The 16,208-nt window shown below is 38.4% G+C and overlaps 2 protein-coding genes across 2 annotated transcripts in view; both read left to right on the top strand.

The window, feature by feature from the left end:
- Nucleotides 1-8,273: 8,273 nt before the first annotated feature.
- On the top strand, nucleotides 8,274-9,779 carry LOC136832989 (pro-resilin-like). Its single transcript, XM_067094639.1, has 3 exons — nucleotides 8,274-8,295; nucleotides 8,581-9,292; nucleotides 9,398-9,779. Exons 1-3 carry the CDS (start codon nucleotides 8,274-8,276, stop codon nucleotides 9,777-9,779), a joined length of 1,116 nt encoding a protein of 371 aa, XP_066950740.1.
- A 5,230-nt stretch (nucleotides 9,780-15,009) lies between these two features.
- LOC136832987 (pro-resilin-like) overlaps nucleotides 15,010-16,208 on the top strand; it is a 1,498-nt gene continuing 299 nt past the window's right edge. Inside the window, exons 1-2 of the mRNA XM_067094638.1 lie at nucleotides 15,010-15,034; nucleotides 15,408-16,208. The exon at nucleotides 15,408-16,208 is cut by the window's right edge and continues 67 nt beyond it. Coding sequence (XP_066950739.1) covers nucleotides 15,010-15,034; nucleotides 15,408-16,208 — 826 coding nt within the window. The remainder of the gene's footprint in view (nucleotides 15,035-15,407) is intronic.

Here is a 16,208-nt window from a genome sequence, read left to right as displayed (position 1 = left end):
TATACATGCTTATAAAAGCTAGGTGTGCATCGTACATGAATTAGCCAGAGAGAGAGAGAATCAGTGCCTCATAAATGTATAAAATATAGATTTAAGAAAATATATATCTAAAACATACATGTTTATAAAAGCAAGGTGTTTTAGAGAGAGAGAGAGAGAGAGAGAGAGAGAGAGAGAGAGAGAGAGAGAGAGAGATATCAATTAACAAGATGAGTCAGAATGAAAGTGAAATAAACACGTACACCGAAAGGAAGGACGAACTAGAGCAAGGACACGGACCAGCAGAGGGGCGCCAAGAAGAGGCGCCGTGCCCTTAGTCGTGCGTGATCCGTCTGGGCCGAATAATGCTGGAAGCTGAGCTCTTAAGGCCCCTGACAGTTCCTTGATATCACTGTATTCTTCCAAGGCTTTGATTCATGTAAAACAACAATGTTTCTTAAAATGGGTCTTATTTCTCAGTTAAAACAATCAGTATTTTATAAATGAAAAACTAAAATAGGTTATTGGTGTCAAAGATGAAAGAAGAGGGAGATTTATTCTTTACAGCAACGATATAATGTCCCCCAGAAACGATAATGTTTCTTAAGAATGTCAACAACATTATTCCAGTCATTATGGCATAAAACTAGGTAAATAAAAAAAAAACAATAAAATAGTTCTTATTTCTTAGGCAAAATAATCAGTATTTTGTAAATGAAAAACTAAAATAGGTTATTGGTTTCAAAGATGAAAAAAAGAGGGAGATTTATTGTTTTTCAGTAACGATATAATGTCTCCCATTAACCTGCAACACCAGCCCACAATGGCACTCATCTATTCGTACGTTTTACCGACCAGCAGTTGCAATTCATAAAGATTAAAGTAATGAAACAAGTACCCTAGATGCTTAGCAATGAGTAAGAATTTATTCCGGGCATCACCCTTCTACCCGAGTTAAGCCCAATCCCACCATCTTCCTCCACCCATGACGGCCTCCCAAGTCCCAATCCACCCACTTAAGGCCCCCCCCCCACGCCAATGTACGCCCAATCCCCCACATGGAGTCCAGCCTAAGGGAATGTGGGCAGTTGAGATTAGGGTGGGAGCGGGATAGCCGACATACCCATGCCACCCCCACATTAACAGTCTCTCTCTCTCTCTCTCTCTCTCTCTCTCTCTCTCTCTCTCTCTCTCTCTCTCTCTCCAGATAATATGCGTCTCACGCTATCATTAGGCCCGTGTAAAAACAGGGTATTACGGGCATTTTAGTGCCGCGTTTATTGCCTTCCGAAAAGAGGCGAGCACAAACCCGTACGGTCCCTTTGTTTATAAATGTGATTTCTGTTGGGCTCTCGAAGAAGGGGATGAAATAAACAGCGTTTGAGCGTGTTAGCAAAGGGCCACGAAGGCAAGCGTGCTTGGCATGCGAATTTCCGATGGTTTCTTTATCGGGCTGTTGGTGAAATGCAATTGCAATTTTATGTTTCGTCTCCTAATTGTAGTCCATAAATTTTAGATTGGTCTCATACTTTGAAAATATATCATAATGATAATTAAGGAGAAATGAATGTTCTGCTATTCATTCCTGACATGGTCCCTGCTTGCAATAAAATAAATAAACAAATGAGTATTCATCCTTCATCATATTTTTACAAGCCGTAAGTTCTGCAGTACGTGTTATTGGCAGTCACAAAAAATATCATTATGTCATGTAACGTTAAGGTAAAAACTTAATCATCACATAAAAATTTGCAAAAATTTCTAGGTAATGAATACAAATAAGAAATATCGTTAGCTTAAAAACTTAATTTAAAACTGGAAATACTGAAAAATAAATGTATAAAAAAAGTCACAAAGTTATTGCCCAATGGAAGCACACAAACTGGAACAGCAGTCAAGAGCAAAACCCACCCACGGGAGGGAACAGCGCGAGAGTGCAAATCCCCTCCGGATAATTCTTTCATAAAAATCACCAAGGAAAATTCTTTCATAAAAATCATCGTCACGAAATCCGACAGACCCGTCCATCAGAAGCAGGCTCACCTTCGCTTCTTCTTCTTTTTTTTTTTTTTGAAATCTTTTGCTACCTTTCGCAGTTCTTGTTTTTTTTTTCTCTCTCTCTCGCGTTACGTGTTACAGTGACCTTTCTTCTCTGATCTCGCCGTGTCATCTTGGCCATGCCGACGATGCTCCACTCCCACGCAGACTTCCTTCTTCAACACAATCGTCGGCCTCTCCGCCAATGACATTCGTCCGCCCGATTATCGTTTTCTCCCGAAGTCGTGTCTTCTTTAGATTCATCTCTGTTAAATATAACAGCGAACAATTATCGCATCGCCTGAGGTCTTCTGTATATACTATTTTCACCATTTGTCAATTATCATTTTCTTCCATGGTCATAAGGACTTATTTTCATCTTTGGTAGCACTTCTTCACTAATGACATGTCAGCGTTTTCTCCTAAGGCAGTATTTACGAAAGTTTCCAAGGATTTTGTTCATGTTTCATTACCACTGACTGATGACTGTTTTCTCCCAGTGCTGTGCTTAACGCCTGACTTAAATTCAATTTCCATTGTAATCACTATCAACTGCTGGTTTGCCCATGAACTTTGTTATTTCGTCCACTTTTAATTTATTCCACGATCCATTAACACTGACCAGCCACTGCTTTCTCTTTCCTCAGCAGGCCCATACCTGCATTTACTTCACGTCTCTATATTTTTTTTTTTTCTAACCAGAACAAACAAGTACCATAACTTCCTTGACTTTATTCATGTGTGCATTCACGCTCGAGTGATCAGCACGTCGTATTTCCTCAACCCTCATTACTATTATTTTTGTGCCACTCATTAAGAACCAGTACCAACAGCTTACAGTCGTCTGCGCGTACGCACACATAAATATACCGTCCATGACCAAGCACTCAGGTATGTATGTAAATTACCTCGCACGGATCATAAATCACTGGTGGAAAGGTGGATTGGATGCTGTTCGCAGACGGTACCGTACTGATTGGAGAAACTGACAGGTAACAGTTTTTGGCTGAGGAATTATCGAGCTTTTGAACGGGAGGAAAATTGAAGGTGGAAGCTAGCTCGAGTAGAGTTCCAGACAGGCTGAAATCTACGGATATGAGCTAATAATAATAATAATAATAATAATAATAATAATAATAATAATAATAATAATAATAATAATAATGAAATAAATCCACACTGATGTCAAGTGTGAATCTATATCAAAAATATATATAAAACTTCGTTTTCTAAAGATTTTTAATATATATTTACACCGACATCAGTGTGGATTTCTTCACTATTTTAGTGACACATGCGACTATAATATATAACAGGGTGTTTCGAAATTAGAGGCCCCCCCCCCCCGCCCTCTACAGCATAAACTAAAATTGATATGGACAAAAACAAAAGTAATTCAGAACAGGTATTTATTTAAGTTTCTCTCTGAGTATTTAATATTTTGTGTGGCCTCCAAATCGTAAAAAAGCTGAGACTCAAACTCCATTTCCTTGAGCACTTCGGTCACCTCTCTTCGCAGGTCGTCGAGGCTTGGTATACCATCATAGTTCTCTGTGGGCACTTCAACACGATCCTTTAAGACACTACCAATGTTTTCACACACATTAAGGTCAGGGGAGCTACCTGGAAATTCACTTGACAAGAAGAAATCGATACCACTGTTTCAAAGCAACTCCTGTGTCTGAAGAGCCTTGAAACATTGTGCCTTATCATGCAAAAATGTGATTTCTTCAACAGATAACACATTTTCAGGATCTTTGAGGAGAGAAAATACTCCACCAGTAAGCACAGTTTCTCTGAAGTATTTGCCATTCCATGACTGTCCTTTTTCTTTGATGATCCACATTACCGTTTGGCTGTGAAACAGAGAAAAAATTTCCAAACTTTCAGGAAATTTCACAACTTGGCAATAGCGCACGTCATCGCTGATATCATCCAACTTTGCAGCCCAAATGATGTCATTTTTATGATTTGGCTTCCTGACTGTGTAAATGAAGAATTCATCAGATGCAGCAACATGGAGAAAGTCAGCTTCATCCCAACCTTTAAGAATGAACCACGAAACCATGCACGGTCTTCTCTCTGTTGCTGAGTGATGTTGGGCTTGGTGATAACATGAAATGGCTTGATACCAGATTTTTTCAGTTCACGATATACAACACTATAACTTCTCTTCTTTCCCCTTTTTGTTTCTAGCTCAAGCGCCAATTTACGTAAAGACTTTCTTGGTCTACCCACTGCCTCAGCTATGATGTCTTTTGACTCCTGAGAAAGGACTTCAGGCCTTCCAAGATTCTTACTCTTTTCGCAATGACAGTCATATCGATTTTTGTTCCAGTTTCTTTTAACAAAGGATTCATCTCTTTTAATGTATTTAGCTATCCAGGAACGTGAAATGAAGGATGTGCCAGCATCCCTGGCCTCTCTGAAGGTTACAGCCTGGATTCGGCCAATCCATCTGATTTCCTCCAAGTCGTTAGCCATGGCTGTATCCAACTCCGTCACTCAGTCTGAAAATACAAGAAATGTAAAATGAAAAATAGCTTAATAGAAACTTGAAATAATGTACTTGGAGATAGGCTATAGCAGAAAACTTCATAACTTTCCATTTGTTCTGTGGAGGGGGGGGGCTCTAATTTCGAAACACCCAGTATATACAGTATATATATATATATATATATATATATATATATATATATATATATATATATATATATATATATATATATATATATATATATATATATATATATATATATACACTAACTGACCAACCTAGTATGCCATAAAGCTCTGAATGACAACCAATAAACTCACTCTCCATCATTCTCTCTCTCCAAGTCTCCCTCACTCTTTCCCTCTTTCTCCTCCCTAACACCCCCTCTACTCTCTTTCTCTCTCTCTCTCCTCCTTAACACCCCCTCTACCCTCTCTCGCTTCCTCTCCCTCTCACACTCTCTTGCTCTCTCCCTCACTCATTTCCTGTTCTTCTCTCTAACACCCCCCTACTCTCTCTCTCTCTCTCTCTCTCTCTCTCTCTCTCTCTCTCTCCTCTCTCTCTCTCCCCTAACACCCCCTCCCTATCTCTCTTTCTCCAACTCTCCCTCACCCTTTCCTCTTTCTCTCAACTCTCCTCTCTCTCTCTCTCTCTCTCTCTCTCTCTCTCTCTCTCTCTCTTTCTTGTTAAGATGGTTGATTCAATTACATTGCCAAGCATTTTTGACATTTTAAATTCCACCCCTTCTCACAACCCCCCATTGCTATCAGGGCTGAACTTGGACTGAAAGGGCTCCCTGTTAATTCATCTCAGCGACCTCTAAAAACTATGGATTAGACACTAATATTTGTCATTTTTGGTTATTTTTACATGTCACCCTCCCCCACCCCACCCCCTTTTGCCAGTGATGTCTTACCCCCCACTGTATTCATTTCAAGATAGTAAGTCAAATGTATACTAAAATGAGGTATGATAAACCTGCAGAGTTTATTTAGTTACTAAGTCTACCGACAGAACCAGCCTCATTTCAGGGAAGTCCTTCCCACCTCCAACCCCCTTTGGTGCCCTTTGGTGTTAGTGATGTTTTACCCCAACAGCATTCTTTTCTAGATAGTAAGTCATGTTTATACAAAGTTTGACTGAAATTGCTCAATGCGTTTCAGAGTTATTCTGGAACACACACACACATATGGATTATCCATTTATATATATATATATATATTTATATATATATATATATATATATATATATATATTATATGAATGTCTTTTCCCTGTAATACTAACCTGTAATATGAAAAATAAGAAGGCCCATAAAACACTATTTAAAACGTTGAACCATATATTTCGGGCACTTGTTTCTGTGCCCCTGTTCACTGGTAGAATATGGACAGGTGGAAAGTTACAATGGTATATATACAAAAACATGAAGGTGTGGCCTTAGCCTGATGTTAAAGGTGGCGTTTCTTAAGAAGGAGGAGATTGATTCCCTAGTGGTTTTTGGTCTCATTAGCTCCCGTTTGGCGATGGATCTGGCGGTCGCGTTTCTTGGGTCATCTTCAAAAGGGGTCCGAGGATTAAGGTGTCAATGGCGTCCTTTCCAATGTCCTCCTGACAGGTTCATATTGTTGGTTTGATTGATGATAGCAGATTCCAGCATCTTTCTTTTGTACGGACAGCATTCTCTTGAAAACCAACTCCGATCCAGTTAATGACATGTTTATTTCTAAATGTTTGGAAAATTCCCGAACTCTCTCAAAGCGTAACGTACTGATCTTTTGCCCGAAATATATAGTTTCAACGTTTAAATAGTGTTTTATGGGCCTTCTTATTTTCATTATTATATATATATTATATATATATATATATATATATATATATATATATATATATATATATATATATATATATATATATATATATATATATACATAAAAAGTAACAATAATAATAACAATAATGATAATAATAATAATAGAATGGCATTCTGTATGCCGTTGAGCTTATATTTCGCCCTCTCAATCTAGCGCGTAAGTTTCTTCGTTTCAGTAGGAATATATTATAAAATTATAAAGCAGCTTTCAACGGTATGCAGAATACCATTTCTTTTCAACAAAGTTCGCCTCACAGAGGGTCTTCTTCCAAAATAATAATAATAATAATAATACTAATAATAATAATAATAATCTTCACAATGACCAAAGAAGAATGGATGTGGCTGCTGCGTTTGTTGCAATCGAAGTCCAAACCATTCTGCCTGAAGTAAAGAATATGAAAATGCATAAAAAAAATGACGCCCGAGAAAGAAAAAGATGCACCAGTCCAGCGGAGAGGAAGACGCCCTCACATTCTCATTTACCATCCGTAAACTGTTTCCTTATTGAGGGGGGAGGGAAATGCGGTCAACCAACCCAATAAACAAGCCTCTAATGAGGGCAGCGAGGTCACCTGTGAGGTCAGCAGAGATTACTTTGATGGGAAGGGAGAGCTGAATGAACTTCTCTAAAGACTGGCCTCCAAGATTCACTTTCGTGTGCCTCAACACTTGACACATTTTCATGATGTTGCCAGCCTTTAATGTAATAAGTGACTTCACTGCGATATTAGTGCGGTACAGGAACTTCAGTAATATTTTTAATCTTATATAAAAGCAAAAACACACGTATGTGTATACATATGTTTATATACATATATATATTATAATATATATCTATAATATATATATATATATATATATATATATATATATATATATATATATATATATATATATATATATATATATATATATATATATACACATATATACAAACATTAAGCTACAAACATTAAGCTACAAATGTCGTTTGGATATCCAATTTATAGCTTAATGTTTGTATATAAAATGTCATATATGATGTGAAAAATTTATATATATATATATATATATATATATATATATATATACATACATACATACATGTACACTCTTACATTTTATTTGCCTATACTTGAAAGTTTTACGTTAATTATTATAATAAAAGGAAATGATGATTATGATTATGGATTACAATAATAAACAAGTATATCAATGACATTGCTCTCCATCAGCATCATACTGCCAATTCGTTTTCTGTCTGATTTACTTTTGTTTATTCTCTTTCATAGGTTATTCTATACTTCTTTAAATTCCCTTTCCCGTAATACTTTCTCTAGTGAAGCTGTTGGGCCTCTAGTATTCTCCTTTTCTAGAAAATGTTGTAGTTTGGCTTGTAATAATAATAATAATAATAATAATAATAATAATAATAATAATAATAATAATAATAATAATATCTACATACCATAAAAATAAAAATACAGAATGATAAAGTTAACATGGCGTTTCTGGAAACTCATAGTAAATTTAATGAAGATTCTTCTGTTCACAAGAACCTACAATGCAAATTCAATATTTGGACTAAAAGATAAACCATGAAGAAAGATTTCTACATCAGCACATATCAATATACTATGCATCAATTTTCCTACGGAACTCGTGCCCACGGTATTTTATAGATGATCTCAAAAACGAGAGCATTTTCGTGAAGCCTGACCTCGATATAGTAAGTCGTGCAAGGTCACACTGGTACGGAGAGCAAAAGGAAAAAAAAAAGAGAAAAGCCCCAAGCAGAATCCATATAAAAAGACCAACTATTTCACTTCCCATCATTCAGCGACTACACCTTCCTCAGAGATCTTTCTACGAGTTCACTGTCTAAGCCTACAGATAACATCAGCGATGAAGGCTCTAGTCATCTGTGGTAAGGAAACGCTTTTTGTATCACTGTCGAGAAAAGAATTACGCACGATAAAATACTGGCAATCTTGAGAATGAAAGTTGTGAGATATAACGATTATGAAGTAATGATGAAAATAAGAAAAATGAAAAGTTCTTCCATTTCAGCAAATATGAAATAACAAACAGGTAAATGAAACTCAAACACTACAAGTAATAAATAAGAATTTTTCAGTGTCATGCACTCAACCCATACGAACGAGATAACTTTAAACTCTTCCTTATGATTTACAACTTGCTTCTTTTTCAGCTCTTCTTGGCCTCGCAGCTGCTGATAAGCGCCCGCCTAGCAATGGCTACGGGGCCCCACCGCCTCCAAGCAATGGTTACGGAGCTCCCCCTAGCAATGGCTATGGGCCTCCTAAGAATGGCTATGGAGTAGATCCTCTTGAGGCACTGGCTGAAAATATCCCTGGCGGTGGTATTCCTGGTGAAGATTATCCCGTCTTAGCCTTTGTTCCTGACACTGGATTCGACTGCAACGCCCAGAATGTCCCTGGATATTATGCTGACACTGACCCCGAAGCTGGCTGCCAGGTCTTCCACATCTGCCAGGACAGGCCCAATGGACGCCGTCAGCAGGACTCCTTCCTCTGCCCCAACGGCACCATCTTCAACCAACAGTACCTCGTCTGTGACTGGTGGTTCAACTTCGACTGCGCTGATGCCGAAGACTTCTATTCAGTTAATGAACTGATTGGAGTTGTCCCCTATGGCAAGCAAAATAATAATGGCTATGGGTCTAATGGAAATGGCAATGGAAACAATGGCTATGGATCTAATGGCAATGGAAACAGTGGCTATGGATCTAACGGAAACGGTAAAGCAAAAAAGAATGGTAATGGAAATGGATATGGCTCTAATGGCTCTAATGGGAAGAAAAATGGCAAGAAGAACGGCAATGGGAATGGCTATGGCTCTAGCAACGGCAACGGTGCAGCCCCAAGCAATGGCTACGGAGCCCCTGCTGCCCCAAGCAATGGCTATGGAGCACCTGCTGCCCCAAGCAATGGCTATGGAGCACCCGCTGCCCCAAGCAATGGCTATGGAGCACCTGCTGCCCCAAGCAATGGAAATGGAAATAATGGCTATGGATCCAATGGAAATGGAAAAGTAAAAAAGAATGGTAACGGAAAGAGAAATGGAAAGAAAAACGGAAGAAAGAACGGTAACGGAAACGGTTATGGCTCTAACGGCAATGGCGCTGCCCCAAGCAATGGTTATGGAGCACCTGCTGCCCCAAGCAATGGCTATGGAGCACCTGCTGCACCCAGCAACGGATATGGAGCACCTGCTGAACCTAGCAACGGTTATGGAGCACCTGCTGCCCCAAGCAACGGTTATGGAGCACCTGCCGAGCCTAGCAATGGCTATGGAGCTCCTGCCGAGCCTAGCAATGGCTATGGAGCCCCTGCTGAGCCCAGCAATGGCTATGGAGCACCATTCTAAGTAAAAAGAATTATGAAGTTCAAGATAGACGACGACATTTTATACTTTAAGGCTATTCTCTCCCTCCCCTTATCTTATTATATTAGATTATGTACAGTAATATATATATATTTTATATATTAAATATGATCATCAACCTCGCATATACTTATCCTAATTAGGTTGACACATAAATGAAGACAAAATGCAGACAGTTTAAGCAAGTTATGAAAATATTTGCCACTGAATATTTCCACATCGATTTCAGTGTTGACGCCAAATATTCTTTGTCCTCTGTGTCTGTAGAAATATAGGATAGTATTTTGAATCTGAAATCATTTTTGAATGAAGGAACTAATAACAGGATTATATGATCACCCATAATACCCCATGTGACACATGCTTTGGAGAATATGTCATTACAATGAACAAAAGAAGTTAAGCCTTGAGGTAGGTAGAAGGGTTATAAAGGTTACAATAAGACTACAACAACCGTTGTCATCAAATAAGAAATGTCAATAATAAGCATTTGGCAATATTGCATTAGAATCACAAAAAAATACTTAACATACTTGAAGCTGTAATAACTTACTGCACTTAGAATAAAAAATATACTTAACATGCATGAAGCTGAATTAACTTGGGTCGAAAAGGTTACATGTAACTGCGATTGTCATCACATTCAATATGACTTCTGAATTTTTATTTTTGCAAGAAGATTATTCATCCAAATGAACTGCATTCAAAAGAAAAGCCCTTTGGTTTCTTCAAGGCAGAGAAAGTTTTATCTGTATACAAGTGTCAATATGGTAATTTAATAAATTTTCCTTAACTAATTTTTTTCAGGTAAGTATACAGAAGGTTTTCAAGGCGTCAAATCAGCTATTTTGTTAAATTTCCATAACATTTCTCCATCTCCAAAAATTCATAGAAAATTATTATTCTTCAAAAACGGTATCTATCAATGAATGAAACTACCGTTTTCAGTTAGCATCCACCGTGGGTGAACAAAGGAAAATCTTTGTTATTCAAATTTGAAACCCCTATTATTGTTCAATGGAAGTTTGAAATTCTCCTTCTGTTCAACAAAATAAAAACGAAAACTTTGACAAAATGAAAGGAAATCCACATTCCAGGATAAGTTCCATTATCATCAAATAACTAATATCAATGATAAGTATTTAGCATAATATAATTATCGATTATTTTTCAGAACTTCATTAAAAAAAAAATTTTTGAAATCAATTTTTAAACACCATGCGAAAACTGACTTCGGTCGAAAAGGCTGTATACATCACTGGAAATACCGTTAAAGGTGCTGCTGAAGCTTTATCATTACTTTTCTTCATCTCACAATGCCTTCATATCATAAACAAAAAAGGCAACCGGGTTCGGTAACAGGTCATTCAAATACATAATTACCCATTAGAATGATATATTTTCAATATAATTTTTTTTCCAAATCAGCCTGAAAGTAAGTTTGCAAAGATGAAAAATTATTAAATAAAATGTTTATGTACGTGTCTGATGAAATTGCAAAACTGTGTTTTAGTTTTCTGTAAAAGAAAACTATTGTGCCGGCTTTGTCTGTCGGTCCGCAATTTTTTCTGTTCCCCTTCAGATCTTAAAAAAACTACTGAGGATAGAGGGCTGCAAATTGGTATGTTGACCACCCATCCTCCAATCATCAAACATACCAAATTGAAGCCCTCTAGCCTCAGTAGTTTTTATTTGATTTAAGGTTAAAGTTAGCCATAATCGTGCTTCTGGGAACGATATAGGATTGGCCACCACCGGGCCGTGGTTAAAGTTTCATGGACCGCGGCTCGTACAGTATTACACCGAGATCACCAAAAGATGGATCTATTTTCGGTGGCCTTGATTATACGCTGTAGCGGCTGTAGAGAAAACTCGATTGCGCCGAAGATACTTCGGCGCATTTTTTACTTGTTTCTCTAAATAATTGAAAACCCTTGATTTTCCGAAGTATCTAAAATCATAGCAGAATGTATGACAACAGATTGCCGCATACATCAACTGCCGTAAAGAAACTTAAGGTGAGCAAATCTGGAAAATGTATCTTTTGCAATCTAACACATAGGCCGGCAACCAGAACAGGCCTTAGTTTAGCGGTTGACAATGGAAATGTTTCTTTGGAGCAGATGGTGCAATCATTATACCTTTTAAGACATGCCAATTTCAACAAATAATTATTTAGATATTCAATTAAATAACAATTAATAATTATAAACTTTTTTGTACATATATACAGAACACACACACGTCCATTATATATACATACATATATAATATATATATATATATATATATATATATATATATATATATATATATATATATATATATATATATATATATATAATGTGTGTGTAAGTACACTATTACATTTCCTTTGGAGCACATGGTGCAATAATTATACTGTTATGACATACAAATTCCCATTAAATACGTATTTAGATATTCAGTCAATAACATTTATAATTATATACATATACAATATATACCTGAAAACAAACACATTCATTATATATATGTACATAAACACACACATATATATATGTATATATATACATACATATCATCACAAACACACACACACACACACACACACACATATATATATATATATATATATATATATATATATATATATATATATATATATATATATTATATATACATACACTATTACTTTCCTACATGTTACCTAATATTTGTAGACGAAAAATTATAACAGACCAGAACAAGCCCTATGCATTAAAGAATTTACTTAAGATAACATAAACCAATAATAACTAGAGATTAAGCAATAAAACCCTAAATAGGAGAAAAAGGAAAAAGTCAAATTGCGATACCGTAATATTTAAAATTAAAAGTTTCCAGCAAAATGAGAACGATCCTAATGTAACACGAAAAGAAACGGAATTGAATCTCAATCCGATTTTCCAATTGCTTAAAACAATGTTCTTCTGGAACCCATGCTACCAATACTGTATAATATAGATAATCTCCGAAACGGGAGCATTTTCGTGATTTCTGGTCTCGATAGCGTAAGTCACGTAGGGTCATACACACACAGAGAGAGAGAGAGAGAGAGAGAGAGAGAGAGAGAGAGAGAGAGAGAGAGAGAGAGAGAGAGAGAGAGGGGTAACTGGAATAAATCCCTACGACCCTTATGGCGTGCGTAAGAGTAATAGCAATGGAAGCAATGAATTTCAGAGAAATGAAAATGGTTCTATTGGAAACGGAAATCCAAAAAATAGTAATGCCGATGGAATTGCTTCTAATGGAGGGATATTGGTAAAAAGAACGGCTCTAATGTTTAAGGTGACGATCCAAGCAGTGCAGTGGTTGCGGAGCGCCTGTAGTCCCAAGCAGTGCTTACGAGCGCCTGCTGCTCCAAGTAGTGCTTACGGAGTGCCTGCTGTCCAAAGCAGTGCTTACTGAGTGCCTGCTGTCCAACCAAGCAGTGCTTACGGAGAGCCTGCTGCCCCAGGCAGTGCTTATGGAGAGCTTGCTGCCCCAGGCAGTGCTTATGGAGCGCCTGCTGTCCAACCAAGCAGTGCTTATATAGCGCCTGCTGCCCCAGAAATGCTTATGGAGCGCCTGCTGTCCAACCAAGCAGTGCTTACATAGCGCCTGCTGCCCCAGTAATGCTTATGGAGCGCCTGCTGTCCAACCAAGCAGTGCTTACAGAGCACCTGCTGCCCCAGTAATGCTTATGGAGCGCCTGCTGTCCCAAGCAGCGCTTACGGAGCGCCTGCTGCCCCAGGGAGTACCTGTGGAGTGCCTGCTGCCCCAAGCAGTGCTAACGGAGTGCCTGCTGCCCCAAGCAGTGCTAACGGAGTGCCTGCTGCCTCAAGCATGCTAACAGAGTGCCTGCTGTACCTAAGGCTTTACCTGGGCAGGCTAACCACATTGCATACCAGCGTGTTTTCTCTAACTTCCCGACTCAGCTGTGAGCCAATTGACAGCATTCAATCGAATTATCCTTTCTGAGTGGATATAAGTTAAGTATACCTTCGTTTAACCAGACCACTGAGCTGATTAACAGCTCTCCTAGGGCTGGCCAGAAGGATTAGATTTATTTTACGTGGCTAAGAACCAGTTGGTTACCTAGCAATGGAACCTACAGCTTATTGTGGAATCCGAACCACATTATAGCGAGAAATGAATTTCGATCACCAGAAATAAATTCCTCTGATTCTTCATTGGCAGGGCGGCGAATTGAACGCGGGGCCAGCAGAGTGCTAGCTGAGAACGGTTCCCACCCTCCCAATGAGGAACTTCTGAGTGGATATGATATCACATTCACTCAAAAAGGATCATTCGAATGAAATGCTGTCAGTTGGGTCACTGTTGTGTCGGGAAGTTGGGGGGAAAACACGCTGGTATGCAAGGCACTTAGCCTGCCCAGGTAAAGCCTTAGGCACAGTGGTACTTAGGTTCCACTGTGTGGCTTGGTTGGCAGCGGTCTTGTCCTTCAATTGAACGACCTGAGTTCGATCCTGATGTGAGTCAGAAATTTATGTATATACAGTATATGTACTGTATATATGTATGTTCCTTAAATGCAAAACTGCACTTTGGTAGAGTTAGGGATTTTAAATATTAAAATATGGGCACATTTATTTGATCTGCATTTGGAAATAAGAGAGAGAGAGAGAGAGAGAGAGAGAGAGAGAGAGAGAGAGAGAGAGAGAGAGAGAGAGAGAGAGAGAGAGAGAGAGTGAGTAATTAATACAGTAATCCGAATCGAAATTCTGTGAATACTATCTGGCAATGGGAGTCTCACAAACCATCTAGAAAACCATTCAGACCTCAAATGAATGATCAAACCAGAAATGCAGATCAAAATCAATACCAAATTAAAAAGTACGAGAAGCCTAAACTATATGCGACACCAGTAATCGATCTGAACATTTATTCTCGCGTAAAACACTTCGCAACAATTTTAAAGAAAGATTACAAAAGTATGCGCTACCAATGATAGTATCTTTTACACGATTTGAATGCAACAGTTTTCATACATGTACTAGTTCTAAAATAAGATCACTTTCGTAATGCACAACCTTACTATAGAAGAACCCATGCAAGGTCAACAAGGTGGAGCCGAAACTGCCCTAGTTCACGTACCATATATAAAGGCTTCTTACAACTTCTGCGATATCAATCAACGGTGAAGTCTCTCACCCTATACACACGGATTTTGGTCTACTTCTGCGGACGAATGATGAAGGTTCTTGTTCTATGTGGTGAGTGGCTGAACACTAAAAAGATCGTTCTTAGATAGTAATGTGTTTTCATAAATAATTACTTATGAAATGAATCTAAAATGCAGAATTTTTTTTTTTAATTATCATACCCAGGATAATCACCACAGGAAAATATCAAAACTTGTTCATCTAGTATCGAGATTCTTAAATGTCATTCACCAAACTATTCAATTAGTCTATTATAAAAGAGAATATCTCACCTTAATGTTTTTAAAATAAGAATGATGATCAATGATACAATAATAAAAAAGCATCAGACAGTGGCTCCATCAGTGACATAAATGTGAAGGAAAGCTATCTAATAAAAACTAAATCCATTACTTTCTAGCTATCTTAGTCGTCACATCGGCAGACAGAAGACCACCACCACGCAATGGTTATGGAGCTCCACCAAAACCTCCAAGCAATGGATATGGAACTCCACCAAAACCTCCAAGCAATGGATATGGAGCTCCACCAAAACCTCCAAGCAATGGGTATGGAGCTCCACCAAAACCTCCAAGTAATGGATATGGAGCTCCACCAAAACCTCCAAGCAATGGATATGGAGCTCCACCAAAACCTCCAAGCAATGGGTATGGAGCTCCACCAAAACCTCCAAGTAATGGGTATGGAGCTCCAAGTGCTCCAAGCAATGGGTATGGAGCTCCACCAAGCAATTCTTATGGACCTCCAAGGAACGGCTATGGAGTAGATCCACTTGCGGCCTTGGCAGAAAATATTCCTGGTGGTGGTATTCCTGGTGAAGATTATCCCGTCTTAGCCTTTGTTCCTGACACCGGTTTCGACTGCAATGCCCAGAATGTCCCTGGATATTATGCCGACACTGACCCAGAAGCTGGCTGCCAGGTCTTCCACATCTGCCAGGACAGGCCAAATGGACGCCGTCAGCAGGACTCCTTCCTCTGCCCCAACGGCACCATCTTCAACCAACAGTACCTCGTCTGTGACTGGTGGTTCAACTTCGACTGCGCTGATGCCGAATCCTTCTATTCAGTCAACGAACTCATTGGAGTCGTACCCTATGGATATGGGCAAAGCAATGGCAATGGCAACAACGGCTATGGTTCTAATGGAAATGGCAATGGAAACAACGGCTATGGCTCTAATGGAAATGGTAAAGGAAACAATGGCTATGGTTCTAATGGAAATG

This window comes from Macrobrachium rosenbergii, chromosome 51 (genome assembly GCF_040412425.1).
Source record: "Macrobrachium rosenbergii isolate ZJJX-2024 chromosome 51, ASM4041242v1, whole genome shotgun sequence".
In the NCBI taxonomy this organism is placed as follows: Eukaryota; Metazoa; Arthropoda; class Malacostraca; order Decapoda; family Palaemonidae; genus Macrobrachium; species Macrobrachium rosenbergii.
The sequence above is the reverse complement of the archived record's forward strand: the minus strand, read 5'-3'. Positions and strand labels throughout refer to the sequence as shown.

Bases quoted from the DNA above. Each gene is read 5' to 3' on its own strand.
- LOC136832989 (XM_067094639.1), top strand. From the start codon at position 8,274: ATGAAGGCTCTAGTCATCTGTG. The intron at 8,296-8,580 runs GTAAGGAAACGC...CTTCTTTTTCAG, and splicing joins GAAGGCTCTAGTCATCTGTG to CTCTTCTTGGCCTCGCAGCT. The intron at 9,293-9,397 runs CCCTGCTGCCCC...TGCTGCCCCAAG, and splicing joins CCAAGCAATGGCTACGGAGC to CAATGGAAATGGAAATAATG.